The following is a 19,536-nucleotide window of genomic DNA, read 5'->3' on the forward strand; positions in this document are numbered from 1 at the left end:
TTCTATCCAATACTAATAATAATATGCATATATTAGCAACTATGACTGAGGAGCAGGCCGTTTACTCTGGGCACCTCTTTGCACCTTTCATCCAAGCTACTCAATACTGCCCCTGCAGCCATAAGAAGTTAATCAAAGTGCTTTATTCACTAGACAAATGCGCAGTCTTGGCTAAACCTAGCATGAACTACCTCTCTCTCCTACTCTCTCTTGCTCGCTCTCACTCTCTTTCTCTCTCTGTCTCTCTCTCTCCCTGTGTTTCAGGGTGTTGGCTCGTTGTCTATGCAACATGTGGTCACCCTGTTCCCATGGCAATGAGATACGCTCTTCCTAAACAGATACTGTTGACAATTTTGCTCCTGTAGTGCCACTGCCCTCCCTGTCAAAAACACTGTTCTAAAGGCCCACTCCTTTGTTAAAATGTTTTAATAAAATAAATAAAAAACACTACAAAATGGCAGCCCTTCCACTTGGTTTGCTATAAAGCTGAAAGATGGGGCAGGACAAATGTAACCACTCTCAAATTCGTAGATGGAGCTTACTGTCAACAACACTGCTGTGATATTCCTTCCTTTATTTTAGGTGTTCAGAGGCAACGGGGCTCTGCTGTGCTTCTTGTTATGAATAAAGACAATTGATCTAACTTAATTCCCTCTCTCTTTCAGGTGCCCATGGCTGTCGGAGCAGTTCTCGGTTGTCGTGCCGATCTACAACGGTGTCGTCTTCCTGTTCGTCCTGGCCAACTTCTGCATGGCCACCTTCATGGACCCGGGCATCTTCCCCAGAGGTGTGTGTGTTGCACAGATGTATAACAACATCTCATGCTCCCTGCAAACTCCCTGTATGACTGTCTACTGCCTATGCTGTGTAGTTGTGTGTGTGTGTGTGTGTTCATGCTGATCTAGTAAGGGAGTGTGTGTGTTCATGCTGATCTAGTAAGGGATGGATGGTGTTCTTGCTGATCTAGTAAGCGGGGGGGTGTTCATGCTGATCTAGTAAGGGAGAGTGTGTGTTCATGCTGATCTAGTAAGGGAGGGGGGGGGGGGTGTTCATGCTGATCTAGTAAGGGAGAGTGTGTGTTCATGCTGATCTAGTAAGGGAGGGGGGGGGTGTTCATGCTGATCTAGTAAGGGAGAGTGTGTGTTCATGCTGATCTAGTAAGGGAGGGGGGGGGGGTGTTCATGCTGATCTAGTAAGGGAGAGTGTGTGTTCATGCTGATCTAGTAAGGGAGGGGGGGGGGGGGGTGTTCATGCTGATCTAGTAAGGGAGAGTGTGTGTTCATGCTGATCTAGTAAGGGAGGGGGGGGGGGGTGTTCATGCTGATCTAGTGAGGGGGGGGGGGGGGTGTTCATGCTGATCTAGTAAGGGAGAGTGTGTGTTCATGCTGATCTAGTAAGGGAGGGGAGGGGGGTGTTCATGCTGATCTAGTAAGGGAGAGTGTGTGTTCATGCTGATCTAGTAAGGGAGGGGGGGGGGGGGTGTTCATGCTGATCTAGTAAGGGAGGGGGGGGGGGTGTTCATGCTGATCTAGTGAGGGAGAGTGTGTGTTCATGCTGATCTAGTAAGGGAGGGAGGGGGGGGGGTGTTCATGCTGATCTAGTAAGGGAGGGGGGGGGGTGTTCATGCTGATCTAGTAAGGGAGAGTGTGTGTTCATGCTGATCTAGTAAGGGAGGGGGGGGGGGGTGTTCATGCTGATCTAGTAAGGGAGAGTGTGTGTTCATGCTGATCTAGTAAGGGAGGGAGGGGGGGGGTGTTCATGCTGATCTAGTAAGGGAGGGGGGGGGTGTTCATGCTGATCTAGTAAGGGAGAGTGTGTGTTCATGCTGATCTAGTAAGGGAGAGTGTGTGTTCATGCTGATCTAGTAAGGGAGGGGGGTGTTCATGCTGATCTAGTAAGGGAGGGGGGGGGTGTTCATGCTGATCTAGTAAGGGAGGGGGGGGGGTGTTCATGCTGATCTAGTAAGGGAGGAGGGGGGGTGTTCATGCTGATCTAGTAAGGGAGAGTGTGTGTTCATGCTGATCTAGTAAGGGGGGGGTGTTCATGCTGATCTAGTAAGGGGGGGGGGTTCATGCTGATCTAGTAAGGGGGGGTGTGTTCGTGGTGATCTAGTAAGGGGGGGGTGTTCGTGGTGATCTAGTAAGGGGGGGGGGGTGTTCGTGGTGATCTAGTAAGGGGGGGGGTGTTCGTGGTGATCTAGTAAGGGGGGGGAGGGTGTTCGTGGTGATCTAGTAAGGGGGGGGGTGTTCGTGGTGATCTAGTAAGGGGGGGGAGGGTGTTCGTGGTGATCTAGTAAGGGGGGGGGTGTTCGTGGTGATCTAGTAAGGGGGGGAGGGATGTTCGTGGTGATCTAGTAAGGGGGGGAGGGATGTTCGTGGTGATCTAGTAAGGGGGGGGTGTTCGTGGTGATCTAGTAAGGGGGAGGGATGTTCGTGGTGATCTAGTAAGGGGGAGGGATGTTCGTGGTGATCTAGTAAGGGGGGGGGGGGTGTTCGTGGTGATCTAGTAAGGGGGGGGGGGGTGTTCGTGGTGATCTAGTAAGGGGGGGGGGGTGTTCGTTGTGATCTAGTAAGGGGGGGGGGGGGGTGGTGTTCGTGGTGATCTAGTAAGGGGGGGGTGTTCGTGGTGATCTAGTAAGGGGGGGGGGGGTGTTCGTGGTGATCTAGTAAGGGAGGGATGTTCGTGGTGATCTAGTAAGGGGGGGAGGGTGTTCGTGGTGATCTAGTAGGGGGGGGGGGGTGTTCATGCTGATCTAGTAAGGGAGAGTGTGTGTTCATGCTGATCTAGTAAGGGAGAGTGTGTGTTCATGCTGATCTAGTAAGGGAGGGGGGGGTGTTCATGCTGATCTAGTAAGGGAGGGGGGGGGTGTTCATGCTGATCTAGTAAGGGAGGGGGGGGGTGTTCATGCTGATCTAGTAAGGGAGGGGGGGGTGTTTGTGGTGATCTAGTAAGGGGGGGTGTGTTTGTGGTGATCTAGTAAGGGGGGGTGTGTTCGTGCTGATCTAGTAAGGGGGTGTGTGTTCGTGCTGATCTAGTAAGGGGGGGGAGGGTGTTCGTGGTGATCTAGTAAGGCGGGGGGGTGTTCGTGGTGATCTAGTAAGGGGGAGGGATGTTTGTGGTGATCTAGTAAGGGGGGGGTGTTCGTGGTGATCTAGTAAGGGGGGGGGTGTTCGTGGTGATCTAGTAAGGGGGGGTGTTCGTGGTGATCTAGTAAGGGGGGGGGGGTGTTCGTGGTGATCTAGTAAGGGGGGGGGGGGTTCGTGGTGATCTAGTAAGGGGGGGAGGGGTGTTCGTGGTGATCTAGTAAGGGGGGGAGGGGTGTTCGTGGTGATCTAGTAAGGGGGGGGGGTGTTCGTGGTGATCTAGTAAGGGGGGGGGTGTTCGTGGTGATGTAGTAAGGGGGGGTGTTCGTGGTGATCTAGTAAGGGAGGGGGGGTGTTCGTGCTGATCTAGTAAGGGGGGGGTGTTCGTGCTGATCTAGTAAGGGGGGGGGTGTTCGTGGTGATCTAGTAAGGGGGGGGGGGTGTTCGTGGTGATCTAGTAAGGGGGGGGGGGGGGTGTTCGTGGTGATCTAGTAAGGGGGGGGGGGGTGTTCGTGGTGATCTAGTAAGGGGGGGGGGGGGGTGTTCGTGGTGATCTAGTAAGGGGGGGGGGTGTTCGTGGTGATGTAGTAAGGGAGGGGGGGTGTTCGTGCTGATCTAGTAAGGGGGGGGTGTTCGTGCTGATCTAGTAAGGGGGGGGTGTTCGTGCTGATCTAGTAAGGGGGGGGGGGTGTTCGTGGTGATGTAGTAAGGGAGGGGGGGTGTTCGTGGTGATCTAGTAAGGGGGGGGGGGTGTTCGTGGTGATGTAGTAAGGGGGGGTGTTCGTGGTGATCTAGTAAGGGAGGGGGGGTGTTCGTGGTGATCTAGTAAGGGGGGGGGGTGTTCGTGGTGATCTAGTAAGGGAGGGGGGGGGTGTTCGTGGTGATCTAGTAAGGGAGGGGGGGGGTGTTCGTGGTGATCTAGTAAGGGGGGGGGGTGTTCGTGGTGATCTAGTAAGGGGGGGGTGTTCGTGGTGATCTAGTAAGGGGGGGGGTGTTCGTGCTGATCTAGTAAGGGGGGGGTGTTCGTGGTGATCTAGTAAGGGGGGGGGGGTGTTCGTGCTGTTCTAGTAAGGGGGGGGGGGTGTTCGTGCTGATCTAGTAAGGGGGGGGGGGGGTGTTCGTGGTGATCTAGTAAGGGGGGGGGGGGGTATTCGTGGTGATCTAGTAAGGGGGGGGGGGGGTGTTCGTGCTGATCTAGTAAGGGGGGGGGGTGTTCGTGCTGATCTAGTAAGGGGGGGGGGGTGTTCGTGCTGATCTAGTAAGGGGGGGGGGTGTTCGTGGTGATCTAGTAAGGGGGGGGGTGTTCGTGCTGATCTAGTAAGGGGGGGGGGGTGTTCGTGCTGATCTAGTAAGGGGGGGGGGGTGTTCGTGCTGATCTAGTAAGGGGGGGGGGGTGTTCGTGCTGATCTAGTAAGGGGGGGGTGTTCGTGCTGATCTAGTAAGGGGGGGGTGTTCGTGCTGATCTAGTAAGGGGGGGGGGTGTTCGTGCTGATCTAGTAAGGGGGGGGGTGTTCGTGGTGATGTAGTAAGGGGGGGGTGTTCGTGCTGATCTAGTAAGGGGGGGGGTGTTCGTGCTGATCTAGTAAGGGGGGGGGTGTTCGTGGTGATGTAGTAAGGGGGGGGTGTTCGTGCTGATCTAGTAAGGGGGGGGGTGTTCGTGCTGATCTAGTAAGGGGGGGGTGTTCGTGGTGATGTAGTAAGGGGGGGGTGTTCGTGCTGATCTAGTAAGGGGGGGGGTGTTCGTGCTGATCTAGTAAGGGGGGGGGTGTTCGTGCTGATCTAGTAAGGGGGGGGGTGTTCGTGGTGATGTAGTAAGGGGGGGGTGTTCGTGCTGATCTAGTAAGGGGGGGGGTGTTCGTGCTGATCTAGTAAGGGGGGGGGTGTTCGTGGTGATGTAGTAAGGGGGGGGTGTTCGTGCTGATCTAGTAAGGGGGGGGGTGTTCGTGCTGATCTAGTAAGGGGGGGGTGTTCGTGGTGATGTAGTAAGGGGGGGGTGTTCGTGCTGATCTAGTAAGGGGGGGGGTGTTCGTGCTGATCTAGTAAGGGGGGGGGTGTTCGTGGTGATGTAGTAAGGGGGGGGGTGTTCGTGCTGATCTAGTAAGGGGGGTGTTCATGCTACTTTATTAACAGTGTTTGTGGTTCTCCAGCGGATGAGGATGAGGACAAGGAGGATGATTTCCGCGCTCCGCTCTATAAGACGGTGGAGATCCGAGGCATCCAGGTCAGGATGAAATGGTGTTCCACCTGCCGCTTCTACAGACCGCCCCGCTGCTCACACTGCTCCGTGTGTGACAACTGTGTGGAGGTACGCACACACACACCGTCTCACATCAACATACAGCCGGACGGCGTCACGTATCCTCTAAAGCAGAGCTCTCCAATCCTGTTCCCGGGAGAGCTATCGTCCTGTAGCTGTTCACTCCAACTCAACCTGATTTGAATAAGTACCTGGGTGATAAGTTAAATCAGGTTAGTTACAACTAGGGTTGGAGTGAAAACCTACAGGAAGGTAGTTCTCCAGGGTTGGAGAGCCCAGCTCTTAAGAGATGCCTTTGAACAAACCTATGGTGGAATGAGCCCTCAGCCCCCTCACCAGGGATTCAGCCCACTGTTATCTAAGGTCAATATAATAGCCTCCACTATCCTATGGGACCAGAGAGGCGGGGGAGGGGGGGGCGCGCCTGAGAAACAAAGAGTTGGGCTCTCTTGCGTAAAGCTCTCGTCTTATCCAAGTAAAAGTGCAACACGCGTACCGGACACTACTGTCAGTGTTTCACATAAACAGGACACACAAAGTCTCACACTGTCCCTTTTAACTTTGTACAAATGGCTCTAACTCGCCCTTTGCTCCTGCTCCAGGACTTTGACCACCACTGCCCGTGGGTGAACAACTGTATCGGCCGGAGGAACTACCGTTACTTCTTCCTCTTCCTGCTGTCCCTGACGGTCCACATCACGGGAGTGTTTGGCTTCGGCCTGCTCTACGTCCTCTACCACACACAGCAGCTGGACAGGGTCCACTCTGCCGTCACGTATCCTGTACATAGGGTGTTAGGGTTAGTGTGTGTGTGTTTTGGGGTGGGGGGGTTGTTGTGAGAGTGTGTGTGGTTGGATGTATAGGTTGGTTCATGTGTGTGTTTTGGGGGGGGGGTTGTGAGTGTGTGTGGTTGGATGTATAGGTTGGTTCATGTGTGTGTTTTGGGGGGGGGGTTGTGAGTGTGTGTGGTTGGATGTATAGGTTGGTTCATGTGTGTGTTTTTGGGGGGGGGGGGGGTTGTGAGTGTGTGTGGTTGGATGTATAGGTTGGTTCATGTGTGTGTTTTGGGGGGGGGGGGGGGGTTGTGAATGTGTGTGGTTGAATGTATAGGTTGGTTCATGTGTGTGTTTTTGGGGAGGGGGGGGGGGTTGTGAGTGTGTGTGGTTGAATGTATAAGTTGGTTCATGTGTGTGTTTTGGGGGGGGGGGGGGGGGGTTGTGAATGTGTGTGGTTGAATGTATAGGTTGGTTCATGTGTGTGTTTTTGGGGAGGGGGGGGGGGTTGTGAGTGTGTGTGGTTGAATGTATAAGTTGGTTCATGTGTGTGTTTTGGGGGGGGGGGGGGGGGGGGGTTGTGAGTGTGTGTGGTTGGATGTATAGGTTGGTTAGTGTGTGTGTATTTGGGGCGGTAGATTACTGGGTGTCCGTCTGTCGGATCGTGTGCATCTCCTGAGTATTTCATTTTCAGCACATTTTCGGAAGTCTATGCCTGAGATGAGCCCTGGTCAAAAAGTAGTGTACTGTGTAAGGAATAGGGTGCCATTTGCGACGCGCCCTGTGAGTGTGTTATTTGGTGTCTCGGTTCAGGCATCTCTGTTCCCTCCTTAACCCCTGGTCTCTCAGTATGGCAGTGATGTGTGTGGCTGGTCTCTTCTTCATCCCGGTGGCTGGTCTCACTGGCTTCCACATGGTACTGGTGGCCCGCGGGAGAACCACCAACGAGCAGGTATAACACACACACACACACACACCGGGGACAAACCACCAACTAACAGGTATAACACACACACACACACACACCGGGGACAAACCACCAACTAACAGGTATAACACACACACACACACACACCGGGGACAAACCACCAACGAGCAGGTATAACACACACACACCGGGGACAAACCACCAACTAACAGGTATAACACACACACACACACCGGGGACAAACCACCAACTAACAGGTATAACACACACACACACCGGGGACAAACCACCAACGAGCAGGTATAACACACACACACCGGGGACAAACCACCAACTAACAGGTATAACACACACACACACACCGGGGACAAACCACCAACTAACAGGTATAACACACACACACACACCGGGGACAAACCACCAACTAACAGGTATAACACACACACACACACCGGGGACAAACCACCAACGAGCAGGTATAACACACACACACACACCGGGGACAAACCACCAACTAACAGGTATAACACACACACACACACCGGGGACAAACCACCAACGAGCAGGTATAACACACACACACACACACACCGGGGACAAACCACCAACTAACAGGTATAACACACACACACACACCGGGGACAAACCACCAACTAACAGGTATAACACACACACACACACACACCAGGGACAAACCACCAACTAACAGGTATAACACACACACACACACACACCAGGGACAAACCACCAACTAACAGGTATAACACACACACACACACCGGGGACAAACCACCAACTAACAGGTATAACACACACACACACACCGGGGACAAACCACCAACTAACAGGTATAACACACACACACACACCGGGGACAAACCACCAACTAACAGGTATAACACACACACACACACACCGGGGACAAACCACCAACTAACAGGTATAACACACACACACACACACACACCGGGGACAAACCACCAACTAACAGGTATAACACACACACACACACCGGGGACAAACCACCAACTAACAGGTATAACACACACACACACACCGGGGACAAACCACCAACTAACAGGTATAACACACACACACACACCGGGGACAAACCACCAACTAACAGGTATAACACACACACACACACCGGGGACAAACCACCAACAAGCAGGTATAACACACACACACCGGGGACAAACCACCAACTAACAGGTATAACACACACACACACACCGGGGACAAACCACCAACTAACAGGTATAACACACACACACACACACACCGGGGACAAACCACCAACTAACAGGTATAACACACACACACACACACACCGGGGACAAACCACCAACAAGCAGGTATAACACACACACACCGGGGACAAACCACCAACAAGCAGGTATAACACACACACACACACCGGGGACAAACCACCAACAAGCAGGTATAACACACACACACACACCGGGGACAAACCACCAACAAGCAGGTATAACACACACACACCGGGGACAAACCACCAACTAACAGGTATAACACACACACACACACACACACACACCGGGGACAAACCACCAACAAGCAGGTATAACACACACACACACCGGGGACAAACCACCAACTAACAGGTATAACACACACACACACCGGGGACAAACCACCAACTAACAGGTATAACACACACACACACACCGGGGACAAACCACCAACTAACAGGTATAACACACACACACACACCGGGGACAAACCACCAACTAACAGGTATAACACACACACACACACCGGGGACAAACCACCAACTAACAGGTATAACACACACACACACACCGGGGACAAACCACCAACTAACAGGTATAACACACACACACACACCGGGGACAAACCACCAACTAACAGGTATAACACACACACACACACCGGGGACAAACCACCAACTAACAGGTATAACACACACACACACACCGGGGACAAACCACCAACTAACAGGTATAACACACACACACACACCGGGGACAAACCACCAACTAACAGGTATAACACACACACACACACCGGGGACAAACCACCAACTAACAGGTATAACACACACACACACACCGGGGACAAACCACCAACTAACAGGTATAACACACACACACACACCAGGTATGTCTTTTTTCAAAGTGTCTTAATTGCCAAGAGGCTGGACCCAAATCTGGCAGCCCCCTGGACTAGAATTGACCCTGCAATTGCAAAGATTAGCTGTCATCACAGAAATAGTGAGAGAGATTCTCATCCCCTTGGAAAACGGAGACCGAGGTCAAATCAAAATCAACGTTTATTTGTCATGTACACAGGACACAACGGGTGCTTACAGATCAGGCGTTGTTGCCTTATTCATGCCCATTCTCCTTGAAGAGACATCTAGACCCCTTGTTTGCGTCAGATCCAACACTCCGCCCAACCCATCCCGAACCGTCACACCCTCTTATCTGTCGCCTTTTTCCTGTCGCGTACCTCTTTTGTTGTTGTCTGAGAAGTGAACCGTTGGTGTGCGTTTGTGTTGACGTTGTTCTTAAAGGCCCAAAACATTTCATCTCTACAACGGCCCCATGATAATCCTCCAGAATGTGACCCCGCTACCCCTCCCTCCATCCCTGTCTCACTCCATCCCTGTCTCCCTCCGTCCCTGTCTCCCTCCGTCCCTGTCTCCCTCCATCCCTGTCTCACTCCATCCCTGTCTCCCTCCGTCCCTGTCTCCCTCCATCCCTGTCTCACTCCATCCCTGTCTCCCTCCGTCCCTGTCTCCCTCCGTCCCTGTCTCCCTCCGTCCCTGTCTCACTCCATCCCTGTCTCCCTCCGTCCCTGTCTCCCTCCGTCCCTGTCTCCCTCCGTCCCTGTCTCCCTCCGTCCCTGTCTCACTCCATCCCTGTCTCCCTCCGTCCCTGTCTCCCTCCGTCCCTGTCTCCCTCCGTCTCTGTCTCCCTCCATCCCTGTCTCCCTCCGTCCCTGTCTCCCTCCGTCCCTGTCTCCCCATCCCTCCCCTGAATGCACATGTACAGGTCATAATCTCATCGAGGAGAGAGAATAATCCTCTGTCCTCCTCATCCCTCCCTCCCTCCCTCTATTTATCCCCCCTTTTTATTTGGGGCTCGACGCTCCATGTTTGATGTTTACACTTTAAATATGTTGTGTTGATGAACGGATGATGTCTTGAGGAAAATTAATAACCTATTTTTTTTTTAAATCTTTTGTCATTCACTCCCCCTCTTCTCATTCTCTCTTTCTCCCCCTCCTGTCTATTTTTCTCTTTTTTTCTCTCCTTTTTCTCTCCCTCTTGTCTCTTTCTCTCTCCCTCTTGTCTCTTTCTCTCTCCCTCTTGTCTCTTTCTCTCCCTCTCCCCCCTGTCTCTTTCTCTCTCATTTTCTCTCTCCCCCTCCTGTCTCTCTCTCCTTTCTCCGTCTTTCCCTCTCTCTCTCCCCCAGGTGACGGGGAAGTTCAGGGGAGGAGTGAACCCTTTCACTAATGGCTGTTGGAAGAACGTTTCTCACGTGCTCTGCAGCTCCCAAGCCCCCAGGTCTCTCTCCCTCTGTCTCATCGTTGTCTATGGATTTACAGTATGCTAATAGTGTACATCTGGTTGCATTACGATCAGGTCAAACAGTGTATTGAGCTGCAGTCATCCCTGCATGCTATTAGGGATTTGATTGATGACCGAGAGTGGGTCCTCATAGAGTTGTATAGAGGACTCTAGATGGATACAACCCGTTTTAGCATGGACATTTCCATTGAGGGCTTCCGACTTTTTATGGTAGTCAACTGGGTGGGATTTCCTATGGGTTGGGAGCAATCAGCCAATGACCAGAGCATTGTCTTTTTCAAATTGGGTTGCCTTTGGTTGGAAATGGGTTTAAGCTAGAACACTGCCATCTAGTGGCCACCATAACTGAATGACACAAGTTGGTTCAGGTGGCGATAAATCACCAATATTATCTTTACGCTTTCTTTTTCAAACACAGAATAAAAAAACGTGACTACTTTTAAATGGAGATGCTGTCACAGGCGCCATATTGGCACAGATACAAAGATGAGGCCTCTGTCTATCTCTATGGTTCGTCTTCATCCTCATGTGCTTCTTGCTCTCCCTCGTCCGTTCCTTCTCTTACTGCCCTTTCTCCCTCCTGTCCCTCTCCATCGGGTACCCTCACTCTCCTCCTCTTCCTCCTTGTCCTTTTAATAATGTGATCCGATGTGGTCTTCATCAGGTACCTGGGTAGGAAGAGGAAGCCTCACGGTGTGGTTGTCCAGCCTCCGTTCCTCCGGCCACAGCTCACTGACACCCAGCTGGCCGCCAAGGTCCTCGACAACGGTATCCACGGAGACCTTCACCGGGTATGCCGCGACAAAGACCCATGCACGCACTCATTTACGTACATGGCAGACGTGCGCCCACTCATGCATATACACACACACACACACACACACACACACACATACAAATAGCTCCTTCTGGCTCTCAGCATTGTGAATGGTTAATGTTCTCCAGTTGCCACGGCACTGGGCTCTATAGACTTTGACATTCTATTAAATGTCATTCATTTCTTAGTCTGCTTCTCTCTCTTCCCTCTCTCTCGCTCCCTCTATCTCTCTCGCTCCCTCTATCTCTCTCTCTCCCTCTCTCTCTCTCCCTCGCGCTCTCTCTCGCTCTCTCCCTCTCGCTCTCTCCTTTCCCTCTCCCTCCCTCTTTCTCCCTCCCTCTTTCTCTCTCCCTCTCTCTCGCTCAGTCTAAGAGTAGTCTGGAGATGATGGAGAGTCAGTCGTGTGATGCGGAGCCCCCTCCTCCCCCCAAACCGGAGCTCAGGTACCCCGGCCTGTCCAGAGGCCACCAGGAACAACACACCGAGGGTACGTACACACACACACACTCGCATTGAAACACACGCTCAGTTCACCAGAGTTGTGTTCATTACTACACAGCGTAGGAAAACGTTTTGCAACGTAGAAGGTAAACGAGCGTTTTCTGTTGGGACAAGTTCAGGTAGTCCCTCTCTGTTTCCGTTTGTCTTCTTCCGTTTGGTGCCTAATGAACACGGCCCAGGTTGTTGCTGTGAATGACAGTGTGTTATCAGTCAACTTAGCTGGCAAAAATGAAATGTAAGTTTGCGTATGATAACAATTATGTACCCCGAGTGAATTTATTTAAGGCTCTCGCTCTTTTCCTCTCTCTCTCTCCACAGAGAGTAGTCTTCTGAACAAAGCCCCGCCCACACCCACCATGTATAAATACAGGCCGACCTATAGCAGTCCGGGAAAGAACCACACTGCCCTCACTCATGCCTACGCCAACCAGGTAACAAAACACCCACTGTCTTAATGCCAACCGGCTAGCTCGCGCATAAGGCGACCGTGTGTCTCTGTGTGATTACGTGTGAGAGTGTGTCCGCGTCTGAAAGAGTATGTGCGTGCTGTGTGAGGTATGATCCATGTCAAACTACTCCGGTAACACACACACACACACACACACACACACACACACACACACACACACACACACACCCTGTTCTCTCTGACTCGGCTTAATATTTCATATAGCAGGGATCTCATTGGCTGCGTGCCTGTCTGTCTTTAATCGTTTTGATTTGTTCTGATTTGTTCATGCGTCTCTGTTTTTACTTGTGGCTCCTTTTTCTGCCTTTTGATTGGTTACTCAGTGGCTTTCAGTTGAAGAGTATCAGTAAGTGAATGCAGGAGTATTTTTCTTTATTTTCTTTAGTTTGTCTGTTCTTATGTCTTGTTACCCAACCTTGTGTGTCATCTTTTAGCCTGTAGCTTTCCCCACGCCGTTGTAGAAGAGATTCTCCCCTATCATTCTCTCGTTGTAGAAAGATTTTGTGGTAGTTAATTAACATATTATAAAATGTTGCATTTGGGCCTATGTTACATGTATGGTGTGTTTCTTATATGTCACACAATCTGATCATAATTCACTTACATCAATTCTGGGATCCCGAGTGGCGCAGCGGTCTAAGGCACTGCATCTCAGTGCTGAAGGGGTCACTACAGACCCTGGTTCGATCCTGGGCCGTGTCACAACCGGCCGTGATCGGGAGTCCCATAGGGCAGCCGGGTTAGGGGAGAGTTTGGCCCGGGGTAGGCCGTCATTGTAAATAAGAATTTGTTCTTAACTGACTTGCCTGGTTAAATAAAGGTTAAATAAAATAAAGATATCACACAGTGGACTTGTCAATGGCCCAGCTGCTGTTTGACGTTTTCTCCACAAGAGGGCATCAAGGTGCACAGTCGAACAGGCAGGGCCTCACAAGCCTCCTTTGGGCTCAGTACAACAACAGCCATGCCTACATCCCAAAATGACACCCTATCCCCTATAACAGGGAGGGGCAACTGGCCGCCGCAGCCCTTTTGAAGGGATCAGTAAAACAAATATTTATTTATTTTTGGGGGGACTCAGTCGAGGTCTCAACTTACTGTTGCGAGTTAGAACAGTAGAATACACCAGGTGCAGTATCGTAATTTGTTCGTTCATCAGCAGTTTTTCTCTTGTGTCAGTTACTGATAGTCAGCCAATTTGCCCTTGTCAGCAAAAAACATTTTTTTTAGAATGCTAAGTTTGTATAGCGGCCAGCTATCTAAACTTGTTATCATGATCGAATTACCGGCCGGAGGGGCCCTTATGTTTTCGTTACTCCGATATCATATTAAAAACGGCAAACATTCCTCTCTGCCCCGTGGCAAAATGTGTAGAATTCCACGGAGGCTGCTGAGGGCAAGACGGCTCATAACACTGTCTGGAGCGGACCAAACGGAATGGCAAACCGCGTGTTTGATGGATTTGATACCGTTCCACTGATTTCCCGCTCCAGCCATTAACATGAGCCCGTCCTTCCAAATTAAGGGGGCCACCAACCTCCTGTGGTAGAATTGTGCAAACTTAGCTGCTGCCAAGGGGGGGGGCTACTACAATGTTTTGCAGTGTGGGGGTTGTGTAGGTGCGCAGACCCGTCTGCAATTGCGAGCCCTTGTGATGAGTTCAGATTTTTTTCCCCTGTGGCCCCCACCCCCCCATCAAAGTTGCCCATCCCTGCCTTATAACGTGCACTACTTTTTGACCAGGTCCCCGTATGGCTCTGGTCATAAATAGTGCACTATGTAGGGGATAGGGTGCCATTTGGGAAACAACCCCATGTGTTAGGAGCTCTCTATCAGGAGCAGGGAGAGAAGATAGTTGTTTTGCTCTGTTAACTCTGATTGCGTTATCTGTTAGCCGGGGCCCCAACGACATCCATTTCATTCGCTCTTAGGCTGAGTCCCAAATGGCCCCCAAGGGCCCTGATCAAAAGTAGTGCACTAAATGCGGACTAGGGTGCCATTTGAGACACAAGCTTATTGTTTCAATGGGCACACATGTTGCCCCCCCCCCCCCCCCCCCCCCCCCCCCCCCCCCCCCCCCCCCCCCCCATCCCATCCTATATATACTGTGTGTGTGTGTGTGTGTGTGTTTTAATTTTCTGTCCTGTGTGTTGTAAAGACAACATACTGTAACAGAAGCCATGTGGGCATTCTAAAAGCTCTAGGCCCCTATATTCTTCCCCCTGCAGACCCCTTGTGTGTAGTGAATAGTGAAACCCATGCATCTGGTTTGAAAGAGTTGTTCGCCTTGTTTTTCCCACGGTGGTTTTATTGGTAGTGGATTAGTGCTCATTCCACTTTCCAGTGTGGGATTCAATGACAAGGATCGAGTTAACACGACGTTATCTTCTCTCCCTCTTTTTTTCCCCTCCCTCCTCCCTCTGGCTCTCTTCTTTCTCTTCATCTCTCCCTCCACCTCACTCTTTCTCTCTCCCTCTCTCTCTATCTGTCTCTGTCGCTCTCTCTCTGTCTCTCTCTCTCTCTCTCTCTCTCTCTGTCTCTCTCTCTCTCTGTGTCTCTCTCCCCACCAGATGAGTCGAGGGGACAGTCTGAAGGAGTCGTCTTCTCTGCTCCAGTCCAGCCAGCAGCCTGGCTTCCGCTCTGAACCCAGCCTGGATGGGAAAGAGGCCCCAGGGGAGAAAGGGGGAGGAGGAGGATTGGGAGGAGGTGGAGACAGACCTGGAGGAGGGGGGTCAGTAGGGGGGGCACCAGGGTCAGGGGGTGGCGGTATCCCCGGTTACTCCCTTGGGGGACGTTCCTACCCCTCCTTTTCAGACCCAACGGTTCTATCTTCCGGTGGAGGGGGAGGGGCTTCCCGTTCTTCCAGCGTGCGTTCTGGCTCCGCCCACAATGCGGCCCACGTCTCCGAGGCGACGACCTCCACGAGCTACAAGAGCCTGGCCAATCAGACGCCTCCTCCGCGCAACGGCAGCCTATCGTACGACAGCCTGCTCACGCCCTCCGAGAGCCCCGACTTTGAGTTGGCCGCACGCGACATGTCGCCCGGGCGCCACCGTACCCCCGCCCCGCCCCCCGTCCTGGGCTACTCCTCCCCCTACCTGTCGGCCCAGCTCAGCCAGCAGAGAGACGCAGAGCTCCACCAGCCCTCCGCCTCTTCCGTAGCCCTCCTTTCCTCCCCACACCGCGCCCACTATCTCCGCGCCTCCTCCCCCTCCTCCCCCCTGCCTCCCCCTGAGAGGGAGCGACTCCTCCAGGAATCGCACTCCCACTCCCACCACTCTCAGCCCCCTCCCTCCTCCGCGGCCCCCCAACCCCCCCACCCACACCACCACCACCACCACAGCAGCCACAGCTCCAGACCCCCCCGCTTCTCCCGGCCCCCGCTCCTGTCCGACTCGGCCGCCCCCCACCATTACCCGTACCGCACCCGGTCCACGGACACCCCCCTGGCCCCCTCCACGCACCCCCCGCGCTCCCCCCACCCCCCGCCGCTGGGGAAGTCTCTGTCGTACTCTTCGGCGGCGGCGGCGGCGATGCAGTACCGGATGGTGCGCAAGGCGTCGGCCGGAGGGGGAGGGGGGGGCGGGATCCAGGCACCTAAGTGAGTAACGGCTCTGCTCTTTACTGACTGACTGCAGCCCGCTGCCACCTCCTTCTCTTCCTCCTCTTCTTCCTCCTCCTCCCAGGCTCCTGTGAGTTACTTTACCTCTTTTTCCCCCCGTCGTCTGTTTTCCACTCGTCTGTAGAGTCGCTGCTTCTTCTCTTCACTGCTTCTGTTTTGTTTTTTCCCCAGCTCCAAATGGCACCCTATTCCCTATGGAGTGCACTACTTTTGACTGCGGATCTGGTGAAAGGTAGTGCACCCTATAGGGAATAGGGTGCCATTTGGTACACGCCCGTTTGTCATGAAACTGTCTGTTTCCAGCTACTGTAGTTGTTCCATTGAGTTTTTCTCCGTCCCTTACTGTCTCTCTCCATCAGCTGTCCTGGTTCCCTTTACTATGTGATGGTGTAAATACTGTACATGTAGGTCTTTGCTATGAGACACGTTACTGTATCACAATACATGACATATTATGTGATGACATGCTATTCCCTGTATAGTGTACTACTGTTGACCAGGGCCTTTAGGTTTCTGGTCCACATGTACAGTGTTTAGGGAACAGAGGCATTGTAGGCATTCCTTTTTTTTTGTGTGTGTATTTTTCGAAATCGTGTTTTATGGTCGTGAGTGAGCAATTTGAGGACTTTAATCTTCCTATACGGTTTACTTTTTGATAAATGTTTTCTGTCATCTCAAAATGAATTTTGTCCTCCATTGATCATGGTTGTGTTATTGATGTAGTTGTGGATGTGTTTTATCCTCCTCCGCGTGTGTTACCGTTATCCCAGCATGAAGTCCCTCTGTTTGACTATAGGATTACAGTGGAAGATGTCTGTATGTACCAGCCCTTGGTCACCCCTGCATGATGTGGATATATCCTATCGATTGATGATGAATGCTTCCACAATGGCACACTATTCCCTATAGTGAATAGGGGCTTTTTTGGGGCCTGGTGAAAAGTAGTACACTATATAGGGGATAGGGTGCCATTTAGTACACACTCTACGAGTGTGTGCTCTTCCTCTCCAACGTCTTAACTAATCCTTCTTTCCCTCCCTCTCTCGTTCTCTCTATCCAGGGACGAGATTCAGATGGAGTTGCTCAGCCGAACGAACGGGCAGCCCAGGTCCTCCCTTTCCTCCTCAGGCTCCACCCCTTCCTCCCCCTCTCACCCAATCAGCATGTCCACTCGCCCCGGACAGGCCTATCCCAGCCCTGGAAACACCCAGAGCCCCGCCCACAAGCTGGGGGGCGGGGTGAAGAAGGTGACGGGCGTCGGCGGGACCACCTATGAGATTTCAGTCTGAGTTTGACGGACGGTCACTCCGACTAATGGTGTCAGGGGTTGGAGGTGAAGGAGGGGTCAGAGATGGACTGATGATATTTCTGCCTCTCGAACCCTTCAGGAGAGAGGAAAGCTTTTAATGAACAGACGTTTTAAAAGTTGGGTGATGAGGAAGAGTGAAACAACTGACTTTTCTTGCTCTTCTTCCAAATGCGATGGAGTCCGGACTTCCTCTCTCGTTCAGAGACCTCCAGTCAAGGAACTACAGAACTAATCGGGAGGAAGTTGTTTAACCAGTCACATTCAAGAACACAATGCACCATTATGACATGGTGGGCGTATGGGCCCAGGGATCCAATCATACCCCTTAAGAGGCGGGACTCTTTGACAATCTACCAATTTCTGGGCGGGTTGAACTCTGTGGGAATGATTGAGTGACAGGTATGACTGGGTTTGCCTTTTATTGGATAAAACAAGGAAGATCAACATGGCTGCGTTTACACAGGCAGCCGAATTCTGATCCTTTTTTTTTTACCAATCTGATCAGCTCTGAAAAAGAGCTGATGTAAAAGGATCTGATCTGATTGAGCAAAATAAATCTGAGTTGGGCTGCCTGTGTAAACAGAGCCCATATTTTTGAAAAAGAAATGTGCTTTCATTCATTCATAAATGTGTAATGATTAATTCTCTGTACAGAATTATATGGTTTGGAATTTATGGTGACTTCCTCCAATCAGTGGCATTTAAAGGTTACAGCGGCATGCTCCAGCCACTTTTGACCACTGTGATTGGCTAGTGATCTCGCTGCCATTCTCTCTCGACCAATCAGAAATGGAGATGCTAAACTGTAGTAGACGGCAGGGTCTTTGGTAGAGTTTGTTTTGCCTGGCTCAGTGCCCCGGGTGGATGGAGATTTCACTTAAGGACCAATGGAATGGTTAAAAAAATAAAATATCGTTGGGTCTGTACTTTAAAGATGGAGCAGCCTTTTCTAAACAAACTTTGGGGCATTGGCCTTGAAAAGGAGAGGTGTTTTTTTATTTTACTTATTTAATTTCAAAATGTTATTTTATATGAATTTCTATATATATATAGCTGTTGATAAGATCAAGATTTTTTGTTGAATGGCCTGATAGAGTTTTTCTGGTTTGAGTTAATTTCAGAATTGTAACCAAACAGGAAAAAACTGTTGCCGTGTTTATGTGCTAGTCGGAACTTGGACATTTCTGACTTGCTAACTGGCTAACAAGTGCCGCGTTTAACCAGTTAGCAAGTCGAAAAAGTCAGTTTCCCAGTTCCGATTTAGCGTTAGAGCGCGGCTCAGTTGTATTGATGGCTGCACCAGTCAATCAGAGGCTGGGTTTTGAGTCTTCAGCCAAAGAGAGTAGCTGGACAATTTTATATGGTTCAGCAAATGGGAACCAATGTATTTGATAAAATAAGGCGATGTAGCATTTTGAAGTCCTTTGATACACAGTAAACCACTCGACTTCTCGCGGGGCATATTTCAGAGATAAGTTATCGTTGTACCTTCTGATTGTTGAAATGGCACCCTATTTACTATATAGTGCACTACTTTTGACCAGGACCTAGAAGGCTCTGGTCAAAAGCCGTGCACTACGTAGGGAAAAGGGAGCCATAACACACACAACCAATGTTTTGTTTTATTGGACCAGATAATAACATCTCCGGTTGCCACTAGCTGACCTATCTGGAAACTAGCGAGGATCACATGCTTTGCCGTGACCAATCCGCAGAGAGCAAGAGATTCATATCAGCCTACTCTTTTATTCGTGAATGGTTAAACCAATGAGATGAACAGCTGGGGAAATCATTTTTATATTTATTTTTTACTTTCCTTTGCAAGATTTTAGGACAATTTACAGGGCATTGCTTTAGACTGACAGTTTGTTTGACCAGTCAGGAGCGTAGAATGAAACTAAATGGGCTAGGACTAAAAGAGCACGTCGCCCAATAAGGCAAAGACGTTTGACTGCCATCAGGAACAGCCAATGCCCTTGCAGATGATGTTTAGACAAGTACGAGCCCGGGACTTGGGTGTTTGAAATTAAAAATTAAAAAAAGATATGTACTGTATAGCTGTGTGTGTGGGCGTGTGCGTGTGTGTTTGAGCATTGGTAATAAAGTATTTAAAACCAAAGGCAGTGTGCTTTGTAGTTGCTTATGTCTGGTAATGCAACACATGAGAAAGCGCAGAACACAGGCTACTTACTACACATTC

General features: G+C 51.1%; 1 protein-coding gene across 2 annotated transcripts in view; it reads left to right on the forward strand.

The window, feature by feature from the left end:
* The window catches only part of LOC120035011 (palmitoyltransferase ZDHHC5-B-like), a 36,156-nt gene extending 16,701 nt beyond the window's left edge, over positions 1-19,455 (forward strand). Inside the window, exons 3-12 of one of the 2 annotated variants that reach the window (XR_005474100.1) lie at positions 666-787; positions 5,231-5,388; positions 5,943-6,115; positions 6,963-7,065; positions 10,503-10,594; positions 11,283-11,409; positions 11,802-11,922; positions 12,255-12,367; positions 14,976-16,097; positions 17,088-17,201. Coding sequence is in view for 1 of the 2 variants with exons in the window: in XM_038981752.1 (XP_038837680.1) it covers positions 666-787; positions 5,231-5,388; positions 5,943-6,115; positions 6,963-7,065; positions 10,503-10,594; positions 11,283-11,409; positions 11,802-11,922; positions 12,255-12,367; positions 14,976-16,006; positions 17,088-17,316 (2,269 nt within the window). In the remaining variant the exon portion in view is untranslated. Of the gene's footprint in view, positions 1-665; positions 788-5,230; positions 5,389-5,942; positions 6,116-6,962; positions 7,066-10,502; positions 10,595-11,282; positions 11,410-11,801; positions 11,923-12,254; positions 12,368-14,975; positions 16,098-17,087 lie in introns of both variants that reach the window. The other variant, XM_038981752.1, reaches the window with a different exon arrangement.
* The last annotated feature ends 81 nt before the right edge of the window (positions 19,456-19,536 follow it).

The sequence above is a fragment of the Salvelinus namaycush genome, chromosome 42, assembly GCF_016432855.1.
Source record: "Salvelinus namaycush isolate Seneca chromosome 42, SaNama_1.0, whole genome shotgun sequence".
NCBI lineage: Eukaryota > Metazoa > Chordata > Actinopteri > Salmoniformes > Salmonidae > Salvelinus > Salvelinus namaycush.